We start from the raw sequence: 27817 nt of genomic DNA, 5'->3' as shown, positions 1-27817 counted from the left end.
AAATATACTTTGGCCTTTGGGCAGTGTCTTTAAACCAGAACTATAACCGTGAACCGATACGTTTTGTTTTAAAAGAAAAAAATCTAAATTACTATTAAAAACCGTTTTAAACCTCTAACTGGTTAATATATACTGGAACTGGACTATTTGTGGTTGAATCGATAGATCGGGGTTTGAATGTTATGAATTAGTAATGACTTTATAGACTTGGACTATCTCGGCCACAGCCCACAGTCAAATTTAACACATCCTTTCAATGTGCCTGACTTCTTTTTTTCCTTTCTAACTCCATAGAGAATTATTGTTTACAAATACATGTAATATTCAGTTGTCTATTATATTTGTCTACGAAAAAACTAGAATCTCTTTTCGAATAAAAAAAAGGAGCTAAATATGCAGACGTAAAAAAAAGAATATAAATTATTTTGGGCATACTTGAATTCTTTGGCCTCATGGCCCTCATCATATCCATTATTACAAAGTTTTTACGATTTGGGTATTGTCATGCCTCATGACATGAGCCTCATCTTTGTTTGTAACCTGTCTAATTAATTAAATCTACATCAAGAAAACATGTTTGGAGGTGTTCCTTTAAACTAGATCGCATTGCACCAATCCTTTTCTATCCGAAGGTCTAAGCACCAAACCACTAAAACCAAAGTTTTTGCAGAAGAGATGCTCCTACACTTAACGCTTGTAGCCTTTTTTGCATGGTCATCGATTTGTGTATGTAACAATTTTAGTAACACGTATAGAAATATTGCTAATGTTAATGTACACTTGTCGATAATGTTACGAACCAACTTGAAGTGTTGGAGATTATTTTTGCTGTCGATAATAAATATAACGCTATAGGAAACACAGTTTAAGTATTCCCCAAAAGACCAAAACTGAACAAAGTTTGGTGAATCAAGGTGCATGATTTACCAAAATTTTGGTTATACGCTTATACGTACATTAATATTCATATATAATACATGCAAAAGCCTTCCCCGAACGTCACCGTACTTCGTCTCACTTCACTGTTGGGTAAAGATCCTTTGACAATCTTAATTCTCCGACCATAACCAATGGCTTCGAAAGAAACATATCATTACTCGATTCCATAAGCTCTACTCGTGTCTCACCTCCGACTAGTTTCCATTTAAACCCTTGCAAAAGTCTCGCGAGCATCATGGTGGTTATCGCCGTACCTAACGCCGGAGCAGCACATCCTCTCTTTCCAGTACTAAACGAGATAAAGCGGAGATCATTCTCCGTCAAAGTCACTTCCGAACACTCATTCAGATGCCTCTCCGGTTTGAAACTAAGTGGATCAGACCAAACCTTAGGGTTACGACCAAGACCGTAACGGCTAAGTAAAACTTGACTTCCTTTAGGGATATGGTAACCTGCGACGGTTGTGTCGGAGAGTGCCACGTGTGGGAGGTTGAAGGCGGCGACGGGATGAAGACGAAAAGCTTCTCGGATAATAGCTTTGAGGTAGTTAAGTTTTGGGATATCAGATTCTTGGACCAATCTTTCTTTGCCGACGACTCTATCGATCTCTTCCATAGCTTTGTGGAGGATCTCCGGTTTGTTTATCATCTCCGCCATGGCCCATTCTACGGCGTTTGATGGGTTGTCCGGTGCCGCCATTACAAGTTCCTACAAAATATATAAATGAGTTTTATTAGTTTAAGCAAGTTGACGAATAATAAATCATTCTAATAATCTTATAACCAAAAAAAGAAATGATTCTTATCAGTTTATTATTCTATGAATGGACTCGTGCATGGGTAACATGACTTTTTTTTATACATGTTTTTTTTTTTTAATATTTGTTGACAAAATTAAACAAAAAAAGAGTTATTTTGTATACAATCTGTTTTTTTTTAAGATGCTATTTAAGTTTTGAATGGCCATATCTGGAATCACCTAAATTTTGACGTTACATTCGCTTTCACCATATTTAACTTTACCAAAACATGAGACATTTAGTTTTTACAATAATTCTAATTTTATTTGAAAGAATAGAAATTTCCACATTCAACTCAAAGAAATGTCAAACTATTTTTTTGCGCCGGTATTATATAATATGTAATATTTTTACATATCTAAACTTTAAAATAATTGAAATTTTTATATACGAAACATGTCAAAATATACCTTAATGGTTGGTTTGATTTCATCAGCGGTAAGCAACGGCTGGCCATTTTCGTCCTTGATAGAGATGAAAATGTCTAGAAAATCTTGGATCTGAGTTCTTTTACCTTCTCTCCACATCTTAATCCTCTCGTCAATAACAGGATCGTGATATTTATCCATAATTGCACTAGCTTCTCTCATGATCTTTTCATGTCCGTTTAGATCCAATCCCGTAAGCATCGGTAGATAATCCGATACACAAAACGCAAACGTAAACCCTAACCCCTCGAACATAGCATCCATATGCTCGATATCTTCTACGGTCGGTCCACCGTTGGTTTCAGTCTTTTCCGAGAACGTCCTCGTCCCGAACATAAGCCTCTTGATCGCATTTCCACAGTAATGCCTCGTAACAAACCGGAGATCGACCGGTTCGGAACTTTTAACCATGTTGTAAAGCCAAGCGGTCAAGTGATCTGTTTCCTCGGCTCTATTGTCGTGTAGCCATCGGTGTCTTGCCGGACAAACAATCTCCGTCATTATTACTTTCCTCATCTTCTTGAATTGTTCGCCGAACGGTGTGATCACGCATGTTTTGTAGCCGTTGGAGAGGATCTTTTGAGCATAAGTGAGTGGTCTTGACGCGAAGAGTGCGTCTTGTTGCTTAAAAATCTCACGTGCTATCTTAGGACACGTAACGGAGATCACGTGAGTGTTTCCTAGACGTACACAAAGTATCTCCGTGTTATTAAGCTCTTTCATGAGGCTATGAATCCACCGGAAAACTGGACGGTTTTTGAGCATCCCCGGAATCATTCCAACAATTGGAAAACCGGTCGGTCCTGGTGGGAGAGGATGCAACTTCTTGTTTCGTGAAGATGACTTTATTTTCTTGAGTATCATCATCAAGAGAGAAATGGCCACAAAGGCTTGGAGTGTCGTGAGGAGATACATGTTGCTAAACCACAACCCTGGACTTGACTTGCTCGTGAGACCCGAAGAGTTTGAAGCTAACGTATCCATTTATTGTGTTTTGTTTGGAAGAAAGAGATGAAGAAACAATTAATATGTGTTTTGTTAATTATGCTAATTGTTTCTGCATGAATCCTTATTTCACCTTATTATTTATAATGTCACATTAACAGAGGTAGGTGCATAGGAAAAGGACGATACTACCCCTTTTGTTTCGGGGAGGAAGCAGTTTGGACCGACTTGGTCTCTACTGATGAGTGTCACCATATTGAATATTGTTGGAAACATTCACAATCCCAAAATGTAATTAGAAGATAATACTATTAAACTAATTCATTCATACTTTTAAAATGATTTTATTGGTGATCTGCCAAAAATCCTCGTGTTACATATGCACTCTAAATCTCTAATCTAACAAAGCAGTGTGTTATTTTTTTTCTACATTATGCCGCGGTTCCTCTTTACATGCATTTTCTAAGATATAATAATCCAGTTTCAAAATTTTTGAATATTTGCTGTTGATAACGAGGCCATATATAGCTTATAAATTGGCTTGTGTTTGTATTGTCACAACTTCATCACCGATGCATGTATGTATGTAAAACATCAATTTTAAGCACAAAACTATATTTATACGAGCATTTTTACTTTTGGTAGGTCGGGTGATATATCCACATAACTTATTTGTCTGTAGTGTGTTCTACTCAATCAATATCAACATACATACATGCCGTTTTGGAGAACAAAAGTAATAAATGTCTCTTCAACTTCGGCAATTATGTGTCGATTAATTTTTCCGTGGTGTGAATTATATTAAAATGAACAAAATTTATGAAATTCTTATCTATGTAATTCGTATTTTTATATAATATGTGTGAATTCGAAAATATATTACTGATATATGCAGTTAAGTTATTTCTCTGATGTCTAATTTAGTAAATCAATTTGAAACCGGTGTTAAAATTTAAAATAGTAAACAGTGTACAAAACTACAGAGTGAAAGATGCGAAGTTATATGATGCTTATTGTCGCACATTCATAAATTATTTCATATGCTATTTTAAAAATAATTCTAATCAATCTCACTCAATTTGTTATGCGATTTTTATTTTGTGGCTACCCATCTTCTTCAGTTAAAACAATTTGGTTAACAATGGAAAATATTGGTACAGCTCACCTGCCAAAATGCCTCGTGGTGCTGATGTTTGGTCGTTACTAACCATGTCAATGTCAATGTCAAATATAGTGGTCGACCCTACACACATGTATACTGGATACGAGTTTTTAAAGTACCAGTGACTTTACGCGACGGCTACACGGTAGAAAGGTCGACACCAAATAAAATAGTCATACTTCTTCGTATCTGTTTAATAGTGGAATAAGTAACCCATGTCTCTAGCTAGTATAACACCTTTTTTTCTTTTTTTTTTTTTTTATATCTGATTTCAGGGGTAAAACTATGTAATTTAGCTAACTTGTTTAGTGAAGTAATAAAATCATGCTAAATTATTTGGTGTAATCACCTACTTTGACCCCATTAAGGAGAATTTAAAAGCAATGAAAGTCACCTCTTATTAAAATTTATTTTAAATTTTCACCATTATTCTTTTATGTTGGGCTGTATAACTCAATTTCTATTATTTTCCTCATAATATTCAAGTTTGGCAGCCTTTTCGTATATTTTTGTTTGTACAAATATATTTTCAATAGTTTTTGACTAAATTTATTAAAAAAATCTCTGAAATTGAAAACTATTTTTTTATACAATACATCTATCGGGAAAATGAAATATTTGGAAGATCTATTTTTTTTTAAAAACATTATAAAATACAAAAGCAAAATATATTTCTTTTAAGCCTTATAGCAAAAAAAAAAAAATTCATTTGATTTGTTTTCGTAAGGGCTTATAAATAGTTTAATTTGTAACAATCTTTTTTTTTTTAATGCAAAAATATTTAATTTATAGATTGATTTTTAAGACACAAATATTGTTTGTTATTATGATCCACCACTATAATATGATCGTATAACACACATTCTCAAAATAATGACTCTTATATCGGGTTTTTTTTTTTTTTTTTTGTCAACACTCTTATATCGGTTTATTTTGAATTAAATTGCATTTCAGTAAAGTTATAGTAAATCATATCTCGTAAGTTTTCTATAAATCACTCGCTTTTTCATATTATTTTAGATCTTATTAAAAATGTGAGAACGTAATATATCTATTTGAGATGATAACTTTTCTAACCACTCATTTCGACAAAAATTTATTTAATTTCATGTTATATAAAGCGAACTGCAATTCCACTACACGTAATGGAGGCTTTGGCTGGTCTTAGTCAATGCATCTAACACTTCTTATGAAAACTTCTCAGCTCACAAAGAGGATATATATTGGATCCGCTTTGATGGCTGAAGCTCCGTAATTCATGCACTACAAAATGCTCGATCTCTGAACAATAATGAATTACAGGTTCAGTTGGTTCACTAACCCTCACCAACCTGATTCGTTTTAAACTCTTTGGACTCTTTCAAGACATCCGAGAGCTTCGGAGTAGTTCTGTTGGATCTTATTTTAAACGTATAATATAGCATTGGGCAAACCGTCGCAATTAGATTTGCACCCAAAAAAAAAAAACCTTATCAACTAGAAAAGCCTAACTACATGCACACATGTATGCTTGTCCATGCATTGATAATCCCTGGGGAGAGGGTATCCCATGGGTAGGGTCCCCCAGGCTTTCAAATGGACCCTAAGCAATGGGTCCATAACCATGTGGCTAAAGAGATAAAGCTAACAATTCTGCGCTTGGGGAGAATCGATCGCTGGCCTGAACCAACATGACAACTCTTTCTTCCAAGCTAGAACCACTAGCCCACCATCTTGTGGTTAACATTGATAGATTTAAACCCAAAATCAAGTATATATATATATATCCTGGTCCATACATCATACATGATATATATATATATATATATATATATATGTGTGTATGATTAATCACGTACATACCTAAATATCTGGTGAGTGCATGTTTAACTAAGAAAAGCAAAACGAAGATTATATTGCAATTATGATTTATGAATTGGCTTGGACGACCTAGATAACATAGTTTGTAATTTTGAAAATTAACCTAGTTTCCTTTTTTTTTGGGTGAGCATAAAATAATCTACAGTTTTAAAAACTTTTGTTTGTTTGAATAACACTTTCTATGATTCATGTCAAAATCAGAAATTAGTTCATTTTGTAGCGGTGTGGAGTAATTGTCTTGTTCTTTCTCTGTTTTTTAGGTCGACTTAATGTATTCTATGTCTATTATTTCTATAATAGCTGTTAGACTTGGATGTTCTTGACATTCAACTGTGTATAATTTACCAATTATCTATGTTTTGGTGCTTCTATGTAACATAAGGTTTCTCATTTTATGAAATGGATGTTTCTTTGTAGTAGATATATTTGTTTTAACGTACATGAGACTCCTGCAAATGATAATAATAGTTTCTTTGAATCTTGAATGCCTTTTTGTTTATGTTATACTTTAAACTCTTTTAGTGATTGATATTTTGGTATTCTGCATTATTTACTGATGATTAATGTGTTAGATTCTATAAATTGTATCACTTGCCTTGAGTCTTTACTACAAAATGAATGAGAATATTTTTGTGATGGTAACAATGTATTGATGGAGCTTGGAAATATGTTGAAACAGTAAAATGTGCAATGCATATTACTTTATTTCCCTTCCATGTTGTTCTTTATATTAAATTTCTTTTCTTTCAGTAACACTTTATAAATGTATTTTCTATATCCAATATTTTATTTCCGGTTCTAGATTGCTATAAAAGTTTTTAGACTTGGAAGTTCTTAACTCTCTACTTTTAGTACAACGGTTTATGTAAACAATTCAGCAGTCTTATGTTCTTATGTTTGATACTAGGCAAAGGAGCGTATACATGTCTCTTTTGATTTGTGTTTGGTTTGTTTGTTTGAATAACACCTTCTATGATGACAAAATCAGAAATTAGTTCACGTTAATCATCTCATTGTAGGCATATGAAACATATGCTTTGTTCTTCTATGTTGTTTAGGTCGACACTATATCTAATATTTTGTTTCGTAGTTTGCTATAATAGTTTTTAGAGTTAGAAGTCCTTAAATCTCTACTTTAGTACAAAGGTTTATGTAAAAAATCCATTCTTATACTCTTATGTACAAAGGTTTATCAAACTTTTCACTATTTTTTAATTATTCTTGTTTAAATTATATAATGGTAACCAATTCATATGCGTAAGATATTACGTATTGATGCAAACGTCATGGTGCGTTCGAGATTCTCGTGAATCTTTTTAAGATACAAAAAAAAAAGTTTTTTCTTTTCTTTCCATTTGAAAGATGGAACTTTCCCCTTTGGTGCTCTAACAGAAAGAATATAACGTGGAGGCATATTACACACATACTGTATGTACAGTATATGATTCAGAACATATCCATCCAAATACTTGCATTTAGGAAAATTTAATATTCTCTCCATATTAGTTTTAGATATATTTGTTCTGCTTAAAAGTATAGCTGTATAGACTATATATATATAGAGAATTTGATAAAAGAAAATGTTCGACAATATATGTTAAAACGATATAATTTTATTGGAGTGAAGGGTATATATGGGGCTACTGTATAATTCGAGTTTGGTTGATTTATTATTTTTATTCTAACACAGATATATACAATGAAAGAGATTTCAGTTTCAGAAATGATATTTCTTTTGTTTTGTTTGGTATTGAGTTTTGAGCTTTCATATAGAAAAAAAAATAATGCCAAATAAGATTTATATGTTAGGTTTACTTGAATCAACTCAACTTATCAAAACTAAATACAAGGACTTACAAATACATTTTTTGTCACGAAAAAAAATAAAATGCTTACATGACATTATAACTCACTCTTTTATGGAAACAAAACCTCAATTAAAATGATTGACTTTTTAAAAAAACCTCTTAAAAAACGATTACAAAAGAAAATAAAGAACATGGCTAAACAAAAAGTTCTCAACAAGAAGTGTTAAGAACTTAAGCTGCTTGAGGTGAACAATCATATATGAGAGAGATTGCTCAATCAGTTTCCCAACCGAAGCTCTAATGTCACAAGGGACAACTTGTTTAACTGCTAAGCCATCTAAAACTCTATCATCATCATCATCTCGAAGATGATCTTCTTTTTCTTTTTCTTCAGAATCATTGTTGTTTCGATGATCTTCTTCTTCTTCGTCAGAATCATCAGCAAGCAAATGGGGCGGAACTACAGATTCTTGAAGCTCCCATTCTTCAATACTAAGTCCCCATTCTTGATATTCCACTCCCGCCATTGCTAAAGCATCCATCGAACTCATCATGTGATTAGAAAGTGACTGTAAAATGTTATTTGCTTTGGAATCACTATAACTATAAAAAAAAAAGAACAAAACTTTTGAGTTCTACTTCTTCTTCGTCTTGTTTGGGGATGAGTACGTACGTGTGGCTAATGACCTTATTATATATAGGCATGTACGGACGTGCGGGTTTCTCTGTTATTTCCCATGGAAGATCACGTGAAATGTTCAAAAACTAAACCACTTGAATTGATTTTTAAATGTCAAATACTTTGGTTGACAAGAAAGAAAAAAAATGTCAAATACTTTGAACGTAAAACAATATGAACGACAACATACTCGTGATTCTCCTCGAAGTTGAAGACCATTTGCAAATTGAAAGTAGTAATACTATTCTTCTCTAGCCCTCTCATTGTAGTGATCTATTAACCTATATCAGTTAAACGTACTCACAAATTGATCTCACTCGATCGAATACATGATGATGAACACATAAACAAAATGTTATTTGGTTTTATATTTTTTCTTTGTGTGAAAGGATTTAGTTTTTATTTTTCAACTTCTCTTTCTTTATTTTAATAGAACTATTTTTATCAAAGAGAAAATATTTGGCTCGTGAAAACATAAACATTAAGGTTTGTCTCGCCGTGGACACTTATTGCCCGTCACGGTGACGACTTGATTCAACCGGGTAGTTTAAGATCGGAATAAAACGGCAGCGTTTCATATGCAAGAAGAAAAGAAAACATTTGCAATTTTGTCCTCAATAACATAAATTGTACACATATACCTTAGTACAATTTTATTTACCAAATTACACCAAATATGTATTTTAAGATAACCACATCCAAAGAATAACTGACAATTTGCCCCTCTAAAAATCATTGTAAATGAATTATAATTGTAATGGTTTTTTTTTTTTTAAGTGTTGTCATCTAGTTTTAATTAGCTGTTGGTTAGGAAAAATATCATTTATTCCACATAACATTACAATCCAAAATACCTGAAGACAAAAATATGATTTTCCAAAAAGACAAGTAGATAAACTAAAAAGGTTAGTCCAATCAATCTTAAAATTTGGCAATAACCAACACATATTTTTGTTATATGCTAATGATTGTAGAAAATTGACTTGACAAGTATACAACTTTTTAATCTCTTCCAACTTCAATTCAATTTATTTTATAAATTTCATCACACACTTATGTGATTCAAATTTTTTTTTTTTTTTTTTGTTTTGGTAGAATGTGATTTAAAAATAGTTTTACGTGGGGAAAAATATATAAGTTAAATTAAAAGTAGCTGTTAAATATAAAAAATAGCTAAATATAGAAATTAATAAATGGTCCCCCAAACAAATTTAATTTGCATATAACATTCGCTTAAAACAAAAAAATTCAATTACGACCCTCTCATCTCCTCTCTGAACTTAACATCTTCGAAATCTGAAAATCTCCAGACTGAATCCATCTCTCATTCCTTTGTAGAGATTCTCCGAATCGAATCGAAACGAAATCACGGTGTTACGAGAAGGTCCGAGAAGGAGGCTAGGTCTGAGATATGGGCGCCGCGGGGTCTAAACTCGAGAAAGCTCTCGGCGACCAGTTCCCGGAAGGAGAACGCTACTTCGGATTCGAAAACTTCGGAAACACTTGTTACTGTAACAGTGTTTTACAGGTCTCCCTCTCCCTCTCTCTCTCTCGATTCCTCATTTTGAGTTTCCATGTGTACGAATCGTTTTGCTTTTTTGGTAGATTTCATCTAGGATTTGAAATTGTTTGAGAACAATTTGGTTGATATATGAATGTAGAATGTTCTATCTCGATCTTAGGTCTAGTCTAGAAGAAGGCTGATCTTAACTAATAAATTGTGCAGGCTCTTTATTTTTGTGCTCCTTTTCGTGAACAATTGCTTGAACACTATGCAAATAATAAAGCTGATGCTGAGGAGAATCTCTTGACCTGCTTGGCAGACTTGTTTTCCCAGGTAATATTATAGTATAATTTGAGTATGATTCGTTTACTTTTGAAAGTATGGCATTGCAGATGTGTTTGCTTCGTTTAGTCTTTCGTTATTATTGTCATCATCTACTTGATAATTTCAGTGGTGTTTACTTCTCCTAAGTCTGTTAATTTTAGTACCCCTTTTCCCATAGATAAGTTCCCAGAAGAAGAAAACAGGAGTTATTGCTCCGAAGCGTTTTGTGCAGAGATTGAAAAAACAGAATGAGCTTTTCCGGAGTTATATGCATCAGGTAATCTGCCTTAACTGCCTATCTTCTCAACATTCCTTTTATGTGAGGATAATGAAATTGTGAGAGAAGCATATCTATATACAAAGCGTTTGATTAGATTGTGTTTACTGTTTCATGCAGGATGCACATGAGTTCCTGAACTATTTGCTAAATGAACTTGTTGACATCTTAGAGAAAGAGGCAAAAGCTACAAAAACGGGCCGTGAAACTTCATCATCTCCTGAAAAGATTGCAAATGGATCGAAAGCTCCTCAGGCAAACGTTGTTCTTAAAGAACCTATTGTTACATGGGTGCACAAGATTTTTCAGGTAAGCTGCTTCTTAATAAATTGCATATCTTTTCTTCTACGGTACGCTCAGTTCATTTTTGGCTTTATTTTAGATGCTGGATTTAAATATGCAATAAGGTATTTGGCCGTAGTCCATAGACCTATAGCTGCCTTCAGTATAGATGCAGTAAGCATCAACAAAGCTTAATTTCCTGCATTCTCTCTAATCCCCAAAGCGAGCCCAATCTCAAAACTGAACATCACATATTATTTATAGTCTTTTCCTGTTATCTCAAGTGATTTAGCATGTGCAAACTCGTTACAGGGTATACTTACTAACGAGACAAGGTGTCTGCGGTGTGAGACAGTAACAGCAAGAGATGAAACTTTCCTAGACTTGAGCCTTGATATTGAACAGAACAGTTCGATAACTAGCTGTTTGAAAAACTTCAGCTCCACAGAGACTCTACACGCTGAAGACAAATTTTTCTGTGACCAATGCTGCAGGTAAAAAATGCTCTTCCGTAACCATTGAGCTTGCATCTACTATAACTGTATCAAATTATACAGTAAAACCCAACATGTTATGACTAGATCTTCACTGCTCCCTTAAAGTTTTTTTTTTGGTTTGATACTCGAATATAATCTGTTTCAGTTCAGTGTGCACTCTAAACTCAAGGTTTTTTGGTTTCATAGTTCTTCACTGTTCCTTTAAATTATACAGAAAAACCCAACACGTTATAGTTTCACAACACAAGTCCTTGTAGTTAGTTCTTCAGTGTGCAAGAGCAAGACTCCCTAAAGTTTAATGATTTACATGACTGAAGCAGTTTTATGATTATTTGTGCAGTTTACAAGAAGCGCAGAAGAGGATGAAGATCAAGAAACCGCCACACATCTTAGTTATACATCTGAAACGGTTTAAATACATTGAACAGTTGGGCCGCTACAAGAAGCTATCTTACAGAGTTGTCTTCCCGCTGGAACTGAAACTCAGCAACACAGTGGAAGAATATGTGGACATCGAGTACTCCCTCTTTGCAGTTGTGGTTCATGTCGGAAGTGGACCAAACCATGGTCACTATGTTAGCCTCGTGAAATCTCATAACCATTGGCTCTTCTTTGATGATGAAACTGTTGAAATGATTGAAGAATCTGCTGTTCAGACATTCTTTGGCTCATCACAAGAGTACTCGAGCAACACTGATCATGGCTACATCTTGTTATACGAGAGCCTCGGAACAAGAACCTAATCTCATCAATTTTACTTTTAACTCAGAAAAACAGAAAAGTTTGTATACTAATGGAAACCAAGCCATGTACAGTTTAATGACAAGGAAGGTTTACTATTTGGTTATACATAAGTTTGATTAATGTTCAAATATTATCATTTAAATTAGAGAGTAATGAATGCAGTTACAGAACATGAGAAGAGTGATTACATAAGAATTTACAAGTTTACTGAGTCAATAATACTGTGACAAGTATCAATCACATAAAGCTTGAGAGTGGTTTTTAATTGGTCCATAAAGATGAGGACATAGGCAACATCAGTGTGTCATCGTCTCCCAACAATGCTTCGATATCTATCAGATCATCATCAAAACATGCTGCTCCTTCTGAATTTTCAAGAGCCTTTTCCACCTATAACCATACCATAGATAGATTAAGAATCAAGACTGTTCAGTTTTGTTGATTCTGAGAAGATAAGGTTAACTTTTATAAAATACCTTGCTTTCTTGAATATCGTTGACCACATTCAGCAATCTACGGTATTGATCTCTAGCTTCAGGATATTGAACCATTGATTTCACTCTTGCAAGAGCTTTTTGTAGCCTTTCCTCTGTTTGTTTCCTTCCTTGTTTGAAAAAGTCATCATCTTCTTCTTTCTCTGTTTCATCTTGCATCCTATTATCAACAAGTGCGTCTGACTTAAACCCGCGCAAACCAGCTCCTTTCCGTCTCCAACGCAATATCACCTTTTCTAATATCCCCACTGACCAGATTATCTTCCTGTAGTTTTTCCTAACCTGATAACCTCTCACATGAGCCTGCACCATTGCCAGTTTAAACCGTTAAGAATTTGAGAAACCTTCAAACAAAGCAAGAACTTTGGTTTGGTTTTTCTCAAAACATTACACACCTGTATTCTGATGATTCTTTGTCTAGTAATCAAATAGTCTTTTCTTCCCTTGTAACCGCGGAACTTGTTCTGAATCCGGATAGCAGCGGCTTGCACGGAATCATCACTATGCGCCCGTCCTGATTTGTGTGTTTTAGGAGCAAGCATTGAAAGAGCACGCTCCTCCGACATTCCAAGCTTTCTATCTCCAAGTTCTTTTAATTGCTTCTTCTGGAAAGACTGAGCCCTGAAAACCTGATGAATGCGAGCTGCTGCCTGAGTAGCGTTACGTACAGCTGTCAACGAGTCTGTTAAAGATGAGCTGGATGGGCTAGGAGCAGTCTCAACAGTTTCTGCATTGCTATCATTTAGACTGAGCAAAGAAACATGGGCCCTTAAGGCATATTCCGAGAGATAACCAGCAATTCCTTTGTGACCATTAGTATAGGCTAGATCAGAAGGTGTGCTTCCTGATGGGAAATCTGGATTTGGGTCAGTTAAAGTTCCAGGAGCAGCACCAAGAGCTATGAGTGAACCAATTATCCGCTCCCTGAATATGAAAATACCTTTTGGTTTCAAACACAAAATCAAAGAAAAAGAAGATGAACACTTTTAAGAAGTTACTCACCTGCCAAAGAAAGCTGCCCAATGAAGTGCGGTCCAACCATTTACATCGCGAAAATCAACGCTTACACCGGCAAGTATTGTTGGTTCTAAGGCCCAGTTGTAACCAAGAGAAGCTGCAAAGTGTAATACACCTTGGCCACCTTCATCCAAAACACTTGGACCTTTTCCACCTTCTGCTATCTTTTGTAAAAGCCATGAGTGTAAACTTTCTTTCAGAAATTCCTGCAAAAGATTCTTTTTCATATTTTCTTGGGAGATTTCATTCATGAGCATCTGATCCAACTGGTCATCGTTCTCGAAAAGCAGTAAACTAATCTTCTCGCTCACTTGGGACAGATCACTGTCATTCCCAGAAACAGTGCTTGAGCTTTCAGATTTCGAGCACAACAGTTTAACAAATCTTGCTTCAAGAATGTCAATAGTGGACTCATCATCTGTTTCTCTGTCAAATATTTGAGTCTCCGCAACCTTATACTCGAATTCACGCACTTCACTGCATGCCAATCTGTTGGAACATGTTACATAAAACGGAACTCTTCCAGCCTCATGCATAGGAGCAACACATTGGAGAACACCATTAGCTATAACATCTGCTGGAACTTCTGTTTGCCCAAACATGCAAGACCACTCGCCAATTTCAGCCTCCTCCCGAGTCTTTAAGAATTTTCCAGTGACAAAAACCTAAAAATGTTGAAAAAGAATATAAGCACAAACCTATCTTATGACTCCCGAGAAGATAAATTGATCAACAGTGCTTACCACCACTTCACAACCCACATACGCCCAGCTTGGAGAGAAGTCACTGATGCTAAAGAGCTGTTCCTTAGAGAGGGAAGGACTCATAACATATCCATCCAGTTCCCTCCTAGAGTTGTGACCATTGGACCCATCCTCACTCTCAACTTCTTCCCAGTAGGTTCTCGAACTTGATTGAGTATAGGACTCGTTTGCATCAGCTATAACACCAACATCTCCTAGCTCTTTGCTCATCCAGCGATTGAAACTGTCCATCTTTTTCAAACCTTCTTCGCCCAATGCACCGTCTAACAGATGCTGTTTCATCGTGGATAGATATGGAGCTTTTTCATTTGAAGCTAGATTGCTTATAGCATTAGGCTCTATATCTGCAGTCAAATACAAGAATGTTGAAAGTTAACTTTTAAAGACAAATAAATCCCAACCTTTATCGAAATAACAAGCTGAGTGCAGTGCAAACCTTGTCCCTGGAACCACACAGTATGATCAGATGTAACTCCTAAATTTAACTCCTGATTCTGTAGACGTTTGAAGAGAAAATAAAATTCAGACACTCAAATGAATACATAGCTTATCAAAAGAGCATAGAAAACACACAGCAAAACAGACTGAGCAAGAGGAATGCAGAAATTGAGCAATAAAATCAGAAATGTGTATACCCCGCTTTTGATCATGGACTCTTGTAGACTGGCAAAATCTTGCATGGTAAAAGAAGAGCTTTGGAGTATTTGGTCCAGCACTTCATGCTCACTGTTAGGCTGCAAAGGCAAGCCTTCAGCTCCAGAACCACAATTTCCCAAAATCTCTTCCCAGGTTTGGGAATCAATGGATTTTTTGTTCCTTAACCCATTTGTCACTCCAGGACTGTTTATAGTTTTGCTTTTGTCTACCATAACTGAAGAATGTGTTATGGGGACTGTGCGAAACTCTTTCTGATAATTATCCCTGGCTGAAATTAAATTAAATAAAAAACTATATGTCATTTGGAGGTACCATAGTTACTGGAACTTATGCTTCTAAAGAAAAGACAAAAGAGCATAAACCAGGTCACCAAGAACTTACGCGTCAAAGATACTTGATAGTAAGGATCAAAACCAGTAAGGTTTCCTCTAGTTGCAGGCTGCTGAAGTTCTTGATGAGAGTAAACTATGGAGCTTCCATGCTGATTGTATGCTAGAGAATGAATGTTGTAATATGCATAAGATAAGAGACTAAAAAGGCATGTAATCCTCAATATGTAGAATGTGACATCATGTGTAAAAGAAGAAGCACCTGATTCAGCATCTTCAAGTTCTGGAGTGTGAAAACCATTGACACTTGCTGAGTCAGTAGTTTGTGAATGATTGCTATGATCATTTTGATTGAAGCTGCAAGAAGCATAACCATCGTGTTCACTGGATAAGGCTTCCCCAGTTTCTTGAGGAGACCGAGTAGCATCTTCAGTCTTTTGCATCCGGCTAAAAGAAGTAGAAACTCTACTACCCTGATTCATGTACAAGTTTCACTCTCAAGTACTCTACTTCCGTGAAAAACATAATAACGAGGCAGAGTAAATAGCAAATAACAGGATGGGGTCAAACCTTAACTTCGAGATAGTGGACAAAAACAATGTGGGAAAGCTCTCTGTATTATTCACCAACAAAAAAGCAAAAATGAGAGAGAGAGAGAGGGAATCTATCACAGTAGTTTAAGAACACAAGCAAATGGCATAAAAGTTATAATGCTATAATAAGCTTACTCTTGAAGCAACCAATAACTGCGTCTTTGAAAGTTTTCATTGTCTTGTCCGTGCGCATAGTAACAATGTAGAACATCAACGCTTCCCGCCTGCACGGATATTCATGAGCTAGAGACATCACTAATAAGCACCAACCAACATCTTGATGATATTTATATCATTTCGGATCAAAGAATCACAAAGTGCTTCTCTTTTGACCATACTTCTCAAAGAACTAGTTAGTAAAAAAGGAATATGTCTTATTTACTACCTTCAACCTCTCGTGAGCTTCTTTCACTGTCTTTCCATCTTTTTTCTTCCTCCAATTGTGCCCGTCTTTCCTGAAGTATCTGAGCACCTTTCGATCAAACATAAAAACAGACCCACCTGAAAACGAGACAGAGATTTAGCATGAACATCAGTCTTCAAACTCCTGAGTTTCATTCTACACTCATAAAGGAACAAACTTTGGTAAAAAACCTTACTTGATGGTGTAGTAGGTGGCTCGGTAGAAATTTGAAACCGTTGGTAATTCTGTAAAATTTCACATATTTCAGGCGGACGAAGCCATCGATGACGTGCTTCTGAGAGTATTTGGCCAACATCTGTGGACAAAAAGTATTGAAATCAAAACAACTAGTACAACTAAGAAGATACCATTCAAGAAGAAAGCTTTTAAGACATCAAATTAATCAAGAAAGCTTTAAGAGACTCTATACTACTTTTGGTAAGTAGCTGCAGATCTAGTAGCCAACAAAAAAAAGTCAACCCCCTATTAAGAAGCAGCTAATTAAAGTATAAACCAAACACACAGCACACTGATATTTTCAGCTTATACAAAGTCATAAATTATGCATAGAGATAATTAAAAGAGTAAACAAGTAAAAGTAAACCCACTTAAATGATGATCAAGACCTAAAACAAGATTAGTTTTTCAACTTGGATAAGTATTATAACCAGACTAGTAAGTGATGAACTCAATTAACCAAATCAGAATATTCAGACAAAATATGCTTCCACAAGAACAAATCATCATCACTCAAGAGTCAAGACTAATAATGGATAAAAGAAAAAAAAAAGAAGCTATTTTGAATAGATTCCACACATAAAGATTGAAACTTTGACGACTATCAGTGATAGGTACCAACATCGACACCAAATAGATCGAAAAAAAAAAAAAAGATTTAATCGGATAAAGATATGACCCAGCAAAAACCCCAAATAGATAAAAAAGAAGAAAACATTCACTTCACCTAATTCACTAACAGGGCTAAATCGTCTTGCTTCCGCCATAGATTCGTTTCTTCGATCTCAGAGCCTCAAAGCAGACATATGGAAATAAATATATATAATATAAAAGTGAAAACTTTTTAGAGTAAAGGTGAAAGCTTTCTTCTTTTCTTCTTCTTCTTCTTCTTCTTCTTCTTCTTCTTGGTCTTGTTGGTGGAAACAGAAGCAGAGGTACGAATCAAAGACCAAAAATCAAGAAATCAAAAGGGTAAAAAGTGAAGAAGGAAGCATCTGAGTAGTGAGAAGAGGGGAGACGATAGGAATTGAATCCGTACGATGAGAGAAATTGGCCGTCGTAGTTGAATTTATTTCTTTCTAGTCAAAATTCTTCTGACGCAAGTTCCTCGACTCTCCCTTTTCATTTTTTTAATAATAATAATCTTATTTTATTTAATCAATCATTTTTTTTAATAATCAGATTTTTATTTTTTTTGGTATTGTCAATATTGGGTTATTTTATCACGTGTTGACAATATATTCCTCTGCTTTATAATTATTTTTTATCTGATTCTAGGACATATTTGGTTGAATTTGAAAACCGAATCTATAATTTGAACTGAGCTATTGTATATTCTTGGGAAAAAAAACATAAGCATCTTTTCATGAAATTTAGAAAAGTTTCGAATACTTGTGAAATTTCTGAGTGAGGATATATGAAATTATCTAAATTGTGTATATACAAAGTCTGGATTTTGATTATGGAAAAGTAAGTATTCTTGCAGATTAATGTAAACATAGTACAAGGGAGTCATATAACGTTGGAACCTTGTGGTATAGGTAAAACATCTTCAAATAACATAACATCGATCATTTATATCATATGATCATGTCAATAATTGAAAGTATCATCAAATGATTACGTTTCATATCATATATAATTAACAAAAAGAAAAAACTTTCGTCGTTCGTACGTATATGTCTAGTCACTAGAGAGAAAGTTTCTACAACAACATGTGGTAATCCGAAAAGTACAAAAGATATTTATTTGAGGAATTCTCTGATAGTTCCAATTAGTACAACAGACCACGGTACTTGCTTTAGAAAAAAAGGTTGGGGGTATTTTGTGAAGATGTGATCGTAAAAGGGGTCAAAAAAAGTAAATGAGATAGTGTCTCGTAGTAAAATAAAACTTTATGTTTGTAGAGAAAAAAACCATGAAGAGCTTATGTGAGAAACGAATTTTTAGAGCATGAGCATGAAAAGTACGAATGTTTTTTCTCATAGTTAGAATCATAGAAATGTTGTTTAATAATTTGCTTATTTTAGCTAGCAATTGGCCGACAAATTAATCTTGATATCAATGGGGGTTGAAGGCAATAGCTCGAAGGGTATGTACTAGCTAGTTGTAGGGACTTTCGAAGTCATTGTTTGTTCATGGTCTACAAAGTTTATGTTTTGTCTTCTTAGAGGCTGTGATTATGCAACATTTTGATATTTTCTTTTCATTTCCACGTGCGAACAAAGATATATTGAATTCAAAATTCTCAAGCGAATGAACTTCGATATTTTCATCAAGATATGAAGTCCAATTAATCCTTTCAAGGGTACGGTCTAATCCTGATCAATAATAGGATAGCGGGTTGGAAGCGTTTTGGATCGTCTAATAATCATTCTTTAATTAGAGCCGCTTGGACCCATTAACATGGTTGCGTTACCAAGTAGAAAGTGATACTCATTGATTTGGACCACTGTAGAGTCAAACCCAAATACACGTAACACTAAGAGATTCACTAAAATTTTAGCATCCTACGTGGTAGCCCAAACCTAAGATAAGGAATGTCCAAAAATTATAATATTGGAAGGTCGAAGACCATGCACATGTCGGGTGAAGGGGGGAGAAGGAGAAGGAGATCATTCAAGCTAAGTTCCGGCCGGCATGAGTTTTTACTTCATCTAACTAAACTCGTTTACTAAATATTAAATACATAGATCTATCCAATTGTGGCGCAGTTAGTCCGAGCAGGTGAGTTGCTTACTAGCCATGCGTTTGACCAATACGTTACTCGAGCCGCATTCGAAGAGCGTGCAAAGATTTATTCATTAACTCTATCAAGTCGTGATGATAAGTTTTTACTCGCTCCATATGGTGTGGCCGTGTGGGTAAGTCGGGTCAGCCAGCGTCTTAAACCAGCCGGCGTCCCAGTCCAGTCAAGAGTTTGAACCAATTATTTTCAAAAAATAAGATAAACATACAATTAACAAAGAGATAACTCTTTTTTTGGTATCAATGTTAAACAAAGAGTAAAGCTGATTCCATTAGCCTGAACAATATAATGTTACATGCAGTGTTAATTTTTATTTTCCAACATGTCATCATTACGATTATATAAAAAATCCAGAGTATTCCAAACTAGAGGTGTTATATTCCATGCATATGAAAAAAAAAATTCAGAAAAAGTCTACGAATAATCAAAAGATTTTACTTAATCATTTGAAAATACTTATCTAAAAAGAATAGAATATGTGCCTTATTAGATTTTTTACCATAGAAAATTTTGGTACATATGCAAGAAGTTTTGACCATATCTTTTCTTCAAATATAAATAATACATGATGAGGTTTGACTTTTAAAAATGGAAATATTGACTATTAAAATATATAAGAAAACTACTGTCATGACTCCTAATTTTGTTAAATCCCATCAACATTGTTAAAAGATAGATTAGTATTAGTATTATTTTTAATATTATTAAAAGATCTAAACATAGATTAGTATTATTTTTAATATTATTAAAAGATAGAGACACTCATTTGAGGATGTACAATGGTCATGCTCTTATGAATCTGCTTTTTCTAGTTTTCTTTTCTCCAATTCTCCAACATCTTCTCCAATTTTCTTTTCTCTTTGTCAGCCTCCTGCTGTTTTTCTCGACATTCTTCCGAACAGAAGGGAGTGTCACTGTTTTGATGACGAGAAAAGAATACAATACAATTTAGATACATTACGATAAAACAAGAGTATCAAATGCTTTAAAAAATTAATACAAACGTACTTGTACATGTAAATGTCATCACGCTTTTGATCAATCTTTTTCTTGCAGAAGCCACATTCATTTGTGAAGTAGCTTATCTGACATAGATCTGCCGGATTACCCATAAGAATACTTTTTTAAGTTTTCCACTGAAGTTAGATATGAAAGAGATGTATTTAATATGAGTTTGTATATGTATATATAATAGAACAAATCTATGAAATTTATCATTTTCAAGCTTATCCAATGAAGTTATGCTAAGTTATTAAAATTAGCAAATTTCTCCTGCTAAGGTAAATTATTTAAGAAAATAAATATTTATTTTAAAAATAATATAATAGTAAGTTATTATACTTTGTTGACCACAAAACAAAACAGGAAGTTATTCTTATATGTACTAAAAACTTTTATGAATAAGAAAGTACAAATATCTATCCAATTAAGAATACCATATCCTTTTATAATTTTATTTAATTAAAATAAATTATTTCTTCACCATATTTCTAATATTAGTAGTTAAAATTAGAGCTCAATTTAAATTTCTTTCAAAGCACAAATTAATTTTAATTAATAAATAATAATTTAAAATACTACATAAACTATAAGTAGTTATAGTTACAATTATATATTGTTTATACAGAGATAAGCATAAACTCTCACCAAAAAACAAAAGATAAGCATAAATTTATAATTCTAAAGGTGTTGACACATGTTTTACACTTGTAAGACTGAGAAAAAGAGTCTAATGCGATTTCCTTCTTTTTTATTTGGGAAATTTCAAAAATACATTTTTCCAAAAAAAACTTTTCAAAAATGTTCCTCTGTTAAATTTTATTTAAAATACCATTAAAAATGTGATATTTATTTTAACATGTGTGTAAACTTATAAAAATATACACAAATTACCTTTATATGTGTGTCAAATTATATATATATATATATATTATAAATATATTAAAAACTTTTAAAAACCTAAAAAATATTTGGATCGAATCTCCAAAGACCTATCTTATAAACTTTATAAAGCTTTATAAATTTTTTAAATTTAAGAAATTGTACTTTTGGAAATGGATAGATGAATAGAGCACTTTTTTTTGTTTAAATGTATACAATGGGATATTTCTCAAAAATTATTATCTTTTTTTTTTCCAAAATTCAGTTCCTCTTCTAATTTCAAATTGATCACTGCTGAAGATGACTAAAACTACTTTACTTATATTTCGAGGTGTCAATCAGAACACAACAAAACTCGTGGACCAAGTACAGTATGAGTTGAAATCTTTGACCCGTTAAGAAGTGAGACAATGATCAAATGTTTAACCACTCAATTAAACTCAAGACACATGAGTGTTACAAGCAAATTATTCTAAATTTGGTAATCATTGTATTTTTATTGTACTTCTTAAGTTGGTTTATACAACTTCTACTTGTTTGTTCCACCTTCAGATGAATCAAATCAAATCAAATTGTCATCTCTTATGCTCTAACTTCAGTTGTTTCGTTATTGTTACTGGTCTGACATATATAATGTAATCTTACAGTTACATGGTCGATAAAAGTTAAGACTTAAGAAAATGTTGTTATCCATGATGCATGTCGCAATGAGACATAAGACTAATTAATCTTGGAAATATATATATTTCCAGTTGTTTTAATATCAGAGGTTACCAGAATACTGCAAGAAAACAAATGAGAAAATTCCGCAATCTAATGGCTTCGTGGCTGCGATGAAACCTTCATAACTTACTACCAAATTTTTTTGTATCCTTGTTCTTTTTGCCAAGGATCCAAAATGCAGAATGTCTTAGATTCTATACAAAAAAACCTGATTATTCATCTCAATGATATTTATAGTTTAGCAGAAAAAAAAAAAAAAAAAAAAAAATCACCACATGCACTGAGATTATCTAACGTAAACATCTCTACCCTCTTCTTCCATAATCTGTGCATAACAATATATATAGTTTGCCTTGTTAATTTCATGTTTTTATTATAAAATACCTATATTAGGTCAGGTCAGGTTATATAATTTGATACTTTGATCCGGGTTTACGTGAACCCCTTTTCGTTATGAATCAGGTTTGCATGTCATCACGCATTAATACATTTCTTGGTATAGCTATACTGGCATTTCCTTAGATGGCATGTCTTGTGTGGCTATGTAGCTCAGAAATATATGTCATGTAAAACTTAAGTTGTCCATTTGATCATGTCGAAGGAAGTGGTTGGCTAGCTCATTCAATTTGAGGTCATTTCAATTCAATTATGTGGGCGAGGTTACGAGAAGACATGGGAACTATTTTGTTCAACTATTCAATACTGTTACAACGTACAATCGAATTGAATATTGTACTATATTTAGTTGGGGATATGAAAATAATTAATTGATTTACCTAGCTAACCTTAGAATTCAATAATTTTGAAGAGAGAGAGAGAGAGAGAGAGAGAGAGAGAGAGAGAGAGAGAGAGAGAGTGAAAGAGTTAGTGAAGTGACTAAGTTTGAACAAATTTCTTGACGCTTATAAATCAAGAATCTTAATTTGTATGCAAAAACAGCATTCGTGTCTTCTTCAACAAACAATTATATTGTTTTCATAGTTGACAAGATGTATTTTCAATCTTCTTCACCTTCGAGTCCGATTCATGTAATGCTCGTGTCATTTGTAGGACAAGGCAGCGTCAGTCCTCTTCTTCGTCTCGGAAAGCTAATAGCTTCAAAGGGAACCCTCGTTACCTTCGTCACTCCAGAGTTTTGGGCGAGTAAAATGAGACAAGCCAACAAGATTGTCGACAGTGAGCTTCAACCTGTTGGTTCCGGTTCAATACGATTTGAGTCTTTCGACAAAGAATGGACAGAAGAAGATTCCCAGAGAGGTGGAGTACCTTTATACATGTCACATCTCGAGAATATCGGAAAACGTGACGTGTCTAAACTCGTGAGAAGATACGAGGACAAGAACGAGCCCATCTCATGTCTGATCAATCATCCCTTCATTCCATGGGTCTGCGATGTGGCGGAAGAGTTCAACATTCCTTGTGCACTTCTTTGGGTCCAGTCTTGCGTTTGCTTCTCTGCTTATTACCATTACCAAAATGGCGCTGTTTCTTTCCCGACAGAAACAGAGCCTCGACTTGATGTTAAGCTCCCTTGTGTTCCTCTCTTGAAACACGACGAAATCCCTAACTTTCTCCATCCTTCTTCTCAATTTGCCGGATTGCGACAAGCGATTCTTGGACAATTCAAGAATTTGAGGAAGCCCTTCTGTGTTCTAATCAACTCCTTTGATGCCCTAGAACAAGAAGTGATCGACTACATGTCTACTTTATGTCCAATCAAAACTATTGGACCGCTTTCCATTTTCGCTAAGACGGTGACCTCTGATGTAAGTGCTGACATGTGCAAATCGTCGGATCAATGCCTCGACTGGTTAGATTCAAGACCTAAATCATCCGTTGTTTACATTTCTTTCGGGACGGTTGCATACTTCAACCAAGAACAAATGGAAGAGATCGCTCACGGAGTTTTGAAATCGGGTTTATCGTTCTTGTGGGTGATTAGACCTCCCATGCAAGCACTAAATCTCAAGACTAATGTCTTGCCTCAAGAACTACTAGATGCGACTAGTAGAGGTAAAGGAAAGATTGTGGATTGGTGTCCTCAAGAGCAAGTCTTGGCTCATCTATCAGTAATGTGCTTCGTCACTCATTGTGGATGGAATTCGACAATGGAGGCTTTGTCTTTTGGAGTTCCAGTGGTTTGTTTACCGCAATGGGGAGATCAAGTCACCAACACGGTTTATCTCGTTGACGTTTTCAAGATGGGAGTTAGGCTTGGTCGTGGAGCGATGGACAATAGGGTTGTAGTTAGGGAGGAAGTGACGGAGAAGCTTTTGGAAGCGACAGTTGGGGATAAAGCGGAGGAGTTGCGGAAAAATGCTTTGAAATGGAAGGGGAAGACAGAAGCCGCAGTTGCTCCTGGAGGATCATCAGATAAGAATTTATGGGAGTTTATGGAGAAGTTAAGTGTGGGAGTTTCAGAGGTTAATGTACTTAATTAATTCGCAAGAAAAACCCAACATGCATGCATAAAATTATAGAGGGAGTTGAAAGTATACCCTACATATTAGCCATGGTGGGTGGAGGTTTAATTAATATGGTATAATCTATTTAAAATGCTTACTACTATGAATAAAATTATAATTTTTTAAAGAATAATAAAGTAATAAAAATAAAAATAAAAATTTAAACTCCTTAGGTTTCATAAAGATTGTCGTTTTGATATGTAAAATTTCATATGAATAGTTAAATTGATCACCTAATATATACCCTTGAAAACTGCAAAGATTCTTCACGTAACAACAATCCAACAATAAAAACCTTAGATCAAATCCAGCTTTCTCCATGCAAGCAAAAAACCATTTGATTTTGACTATCATTTTGCACAATATTGCACCACAAGCTATGGATGAGAGACATACGGACTATATTTGGACACCGTTAAAAAGTGTATTGCTTCATTGTCAAGTAAAAAATACACTCACATGTAGAGAGAGTCATGGTAAAAACAACTAAGAATTCACATAAAATATATGTGTTGACAGTGGAAACTAACATGCCAAATATAGAAATTTGGACAGAACACAATGATATTTGATGGAACCAGTCTGATCAGATCTAAACCTGACGATCTAAGGTTCTTTTTGATCATCAAATCAAAGATATATCTCTTAGTTATGTTTCTTCTGATCATCAACACGAACAACCTCCTACTTGTTGATCTCCTTGGGATGAATTCGAAGTAGGTTTCAGGTTTACATCAACCATATCATCAGTTTTAGTGTTTGAATATGATTCCATTCCCGGTAATGCGGCAGCGATTTTTCGAAACAACGGCTTAATATTGAACCCCGCTTTCGCGCTCGTCTCAATGAAGATAACTCCGTATTCACGACCTTTGCTATCTCCTTCTTCAATCGAGACTTGCCTAACCAATTTCACAAAGAGACGTACATAAGAAGAAAAGAACAATTACAAAACACATGTTCAAATGAAAAACAGAGAAGTGGTAATGTTGGCTTATAATGTTTTTACCTTTTTTCAACAAGATCTGTCTTGTTACCAACAAGAACAATGATAACATCACCAGCTCTTTCATTGCGGACTTCTTCGATCCACTTGGATGTGTTGAGAAATGAGAGTCTATTAGCTACATCATAAACAACTACAGCAACAGAAGAATCTCTAATGTAACTTGGTATCAAACTCCTGAATCTTTCTTGTCCTGCAGTATCCCTACACATAAATTTTTAACAATAATATTAGCTTTTACGTTGCGCAAAACGACCGGACTTTTTAAGAATTTTGTTACCATAGCTGTAGACGAACAGTTCGATCTTCAAGGTACATTGTTTTCGATAAGAAATCAATTCCAATAGTAGCCTGCCAATGTAACAATGAAATTTTACATTCAGTATTGTATCAACCACGACCAATGTGTACTGATCATAATCCTATATTTACGTGATTAACAAATGGTAAGGTGATAATTACGATTTTTTTTATCTTTTTTTTCATTGATGAATGGTGATAGATGAGAGACCGTGTGGATAAAGACTCAAATCAAATAACCAAAAAAAAAAAAAAAAAAAAAACAGAACAAGAGGATCTCAATGACCGAGAAATACCTGGTAGGTTGTGTCGAACTTATCATACATGAAACGAGTGATGATGCTGGTTTTTCCAACAGATTGATCTCCTAAGAACACCAATTTATATTTCGCCAATGGTGACACCGACGCCATTCTTCTTCTTTTTATTAAAATTGAAAAAAAGTTGGAATCAGGTTCTCAAAATTTTCAGAGAAATGTTTAAACGTATTCGATAGAGAGAAGAAGGAGAGTCTATTTTTGGAAAGTGAAGAAACAGCCAAGCACGACGACGACTAGGACGGATTCTGAAAAGTACATTTTAGCCCTTTCTCTATTAATTTATGTCCGTTGACACCAAAAGAACATATCAGTAAAAAGCCTTTCGGGTCTCCCTCTCAAATGAACCTCCTAGTGTAAGCCAATACCACATCATGGTATGAGCCTTGTTATATACCACAAAAGACTTACGTGAACTCTTTCTTTTGTATAAAATGCAAAAGCAAATATCACCTTTAATTATTTCTAAGGAAATTGGAGAACTATATATTGGATGGATATTTCTATAAAAATTTAAAACTAACAATATGAAAAGTTTGGATTGGGTTGAACGAGACAGGACAAACAAACATTGTCCTTACTAACAAGTGACATTGCTTAAATTTTTTTGTGGTCGGCCAAGTGACATTATATATATTAGTATATATAGTTATATAGTATATACACTATGTTATTATATACAATAGCTTTTCCATTATATATCCGTTACAAATAGGGACTTCAGAGAACTCAATCCAGAAGATATGTCTTATCAATTTGCGATTGAATTGGGAGGACCCTAGCAATATTCTCACATTTCTCTCGCAAAACTTTTTAAAGTGAAATGAACATGTTTTGTTAATAAGTCGAATCCATGAGCCAAACGTTTAACATTTAGGAATTTTATTGTTATTTGTTTGGTGAAGGGTTGCGTGTATTTTGGGAAGTAACGTAGCAAATTTGCGAGGGAGTTGTGAGGGTCTCATTTTCTATATAATAACAGAAGACCTAGTTCAGCCGCTCAACAAACCCTAACTCACCTTCTCTGTATCTCCCAAATTAGCCTTCTCTGTTTACTCTTCTTCTTCTTTCCGTTTATTCTTCCTATTTTATATTTCCTAGCCTTTATTTATATCAATAGAGTATTATAAATATATTAGATGTTTAAAAATAAAATAAAAAACCACATGAAAATTGAAAACTTATATTAAAATTTTATACGAAAAAATACTTTTAATAAACTAACAAAATACTAATGTAATAATAAAAAATAAATAGTATGATATCTGAGAGTCTATTTTATGTGTTATAAAATCACATATGTAAAAATATTTTACTTATGTTTTGTTTATATTTTGCATATATTTTACTTATTTTTTTGTTAGTATTTATTTAACATTTCAAATAACCAAAGAATAACTAATTTGCTGCAATATATAAACAATCACACATATAATTTTATATTTATATAGAATTTAATGTAAACTATACTCAAATGTATCAAATAATTTATATATAGATGATCTTATTATAGTTATAATATAATATGAATATATAAACAATTAAAAGTATATATCATCTTTGTATTGCATGGTAACCAAACCGTCTAATATGTGTATATCATTTTTAACTTTTTAAATAACAAATGTCATCCA

General features: G+C 34.0%; 5 protein-coding genes, 1 long non-coding RNA gene and 1 pseudogene across 7 annotated transcripts; 2 read left to right on the top strand and 5 right to left on the bottom strand.

Annotated features, from left to right (window-relative positions):
• Nucleotides 1-787: 787 nt before the first annotated feature.
• Nucleotides 788-3227, bottom strand: LOC104713678 (tryptophan N-monooxygenase 2-like). The gene is made up of 2 exons (XM_087464356.1): nucleotides 2149-3227; nucleotides 788-1647 (listed from the first exon to the last, which is right to left on the bottom strand). The coding sequence occupies exons 1-2, from the start codon at nucleotides 3148-3150 to the stop codon at nucleotides 1015-1017; spliced, it is 1635 nt and encodes a 544-aa protein (XP_087320482.1). The 5' UTR covers nucleotides 3151-3227; the 3' UTR covers nucleotides 788-1014.
• A 4884-nt stretch (nucleotides 3228-8111) lies between these two features.
• Nucleotides 8112-8528, bottom strand: LOC104713677 (uncharacterized). The gene has a single exon (XM_010430851.2). The coding sequence runs from the start codon at nucleotides 8493-8495 to the stop codon at nucleotides 8112-8114; it is 384 nt and encodes a 127-aa protein (XP_010429153.1). The 5' UTR covers nucleotides 8496-8528.
• Nucleotides 8529-9605: 1077 nt separating this feature from the next.
• On the top strand, nucleotides 9606-12376 carry UBP4 (ubiquitin-specific protease 4). Its single transcript, XM_010430850.3, has 6 exons — nucleotides 9606-10148; nucleotides 10347-10457; nucleotides 10627-10725; nucleotides 10846-11034; nucleotides 11320-11501; nucleotides 11845-12376. Exons 1-6 carry the CDS (start codon nucleotides 10032-10034, stop codon nucleotides 12245-12247), a joined length of 1101 nt encoding a protein of 366 aa, XP_010429152.2. The 5' UTR covers nucleotides 9606-10031; the 3' UTR covers nucleotides 12248-12376.
• On the bottom strand, nucleotides 12360-17922 carry LOC104713674 (calmodulin-binding transcription activator 3). The gene is made up of 14 exons (XM_087465405.1): nucleotides 17470-17922; nucleotides 16702-16821; nucleotides 16488-16603; nucleotides 16238-16326; nucleotides 16080-16122; nucleotides 15772-15982; nucleotides 15562-15672; nucleotides 15159-15448; nucleotides 14960-15017; nucleotides 14503-14867; nucleotides 13745-14424; nucleotides 13138-13666; nucleotides 12725-13045; nucleotides 12360-12638 (listed from the first exon to the last, which is right to left on the bottom strand). Exons 1-14 carry the CDS (start codon nucleotides 17507-17509, stop codon nucleotides 12510-12512), a joined length of 3102 nt encoding a protein of 1033 aa, XP_087321531.1. The 5' UTR covers nucleotides 17510-17922; the 3' UTR covers nucleotides 12360-12509.
• Nucleotides 17923-20153: 2231 nt separating this feature from the next.
• LOC147939265 (uncharacterized) lies at nucleotides 20154-20695 on the bottom strand. The gene is made up of 2 exons (XR_015567097.1): nucleotides 20500-20695; nucleotides 20154-20405 (listed from the first exon to the last, which is right to left on the bottom strand). It is a non-coding gene; the product is annotated as an uncharacterized LOC147939265 (long non-coding RNA).
• A 2184-nt stretch (nucleotides 20696-22879) lies between these two features.
• LOC104713672 (UDP-glycosyltransferase 84A1 pseudogene) lies at nucleotides 22880-24651 on the top strand (annotated as a pseudogene). Its single transcript, XR_015566194.1, has one exon. The product of XR_015566194.1 is annotated as a UDP-glycosyltransferase 84A1 pseudogene (transcript).
• Nucleotides 24652-24964: 313 nt separating this feature from the next.
• Nucleotides 24965-26426, bottom strand: LOC104713671 (ras-related protein RABH1d-like). The gene is made up of 4 exons (XM_010430844.3): nucleotides 26163-26426; nucleotides 25847-25917; nucleotides 25570-25770; nucleotides 24965-25462 (listed from the first exon to the last, which is right to left on the bottom strand). The coding sequence occupies exons 1-4, from the start codon at nucleotides 26277-26279 to the stop codon at nucleotides 25228-25230; spliced, it is 624 nt and encodes a 207-aa protein (XP_010429146.1). The 5' UTR covers nucleotides 26280-26426; the 3' UTR covers nucleotides 24965-25227.
• Between the last annotated feature and the right edge of the window lie 1391 nt (nucleotides 26427-27817).

This window comes from Camelina sativa, chromosome 9 (genome assembly GCF_030686135.1).
Source record: "Camelina sativa cultivar CO46 ecotype springtype chromosome 9, ASM3068613v1".
Classification (NCBI taxonomy): domain Eukaryota; kingdom Viridiplantae; phylum Streptophyta; class Magnoliopsida; order Brassicales; family Brassicaceae; genus Camelina; species Camelina sativa.
Note: the sequence above shows the minus strand (reverse complement) of the source record. Positions and strands in the feature narration are given on the sequence as shown.

Coding starts and splice junctions, on each gene's coding strand:
- LOC104713671 (XM_010430844.3), bottom strand. CDS start 26,279: ATGGCGTCGGTGTCACCATTGGCGAAATATAAATTGGTGTTCTTAGGA. Junction 25,918..26,162: donor AGTTCGACACAACCTACCAG/GTATTTCTCGGT, acceptor TTACATTGGCAG/GCTACTATTGGAATTGATTT. Junction 25,463..25,569: donor ACAGATCTTGTTGAAAAAAG/GTAAAAACATTA, acceptor GAAATTGGTTAG/GCAAGTCTCGATTGAAGAAG.
- UBP4 (XM_010430850.3), top strand. CDS start 10,032: ATGGGCGCCGCGGGGTCTAAACTCGAGAAAGCTCTCGGCGACCAGTTC. Junction 10,149..10,346: donor ACTGTAACAGTGTTTTACAG/GTCTCCCTCTCC, acceptor TAAATTGTGCAG/GCTCTTTATTTTTGTGCTCC. Junction 10,458..10,626: donor TGGCAGACTTGTTTTCCCAG/GTAATATTATAG, acceptor CTTTTCCCATAG/ATAAGTTCCCAGAAGAAGAA.
- LOC104713674 (XM_087465405.1), bottom strand. CDS start 17,509: ATGGCGGAAGCAAGACGATTTAGCCCTGTTAGTGAATTAG. Junction 16,327..16,487: donor AAGCTCACGAGAGGTTGAAG/GTAGTAAATAAG, acceptor ATATCCGTGCAG/GCGGGAAGCGTTGATGTTCT. Junction 15,449..15,561: donor CTATCAAGTATCTTTGACGC/GTAAGTTCTTGG, acceptor ATTTAATTTCAG/CCAGGGATAATTATCAGAAA.
- LOC104713678 (XM_087464356.1), bottom strand. CDS start 3,150: ATGGATACGTTAGCTTCAAACTCTTCGGGTCTCACGAGCAAGTCAAGT. Junction 1,648..2,148: donor AAATCAAACCAACCATTAAG/GTATATTTTGAC, acceptor TATATTTTGTAG/GAACTTGTAATGGCGGCACC.
- LOC104713677 (XM_010430851.2), bottom strand. CDS start 8,495: ATGATGAGTTCGATGGATGCTTTAGCAATGGCGGGAGTGGAATATCAA.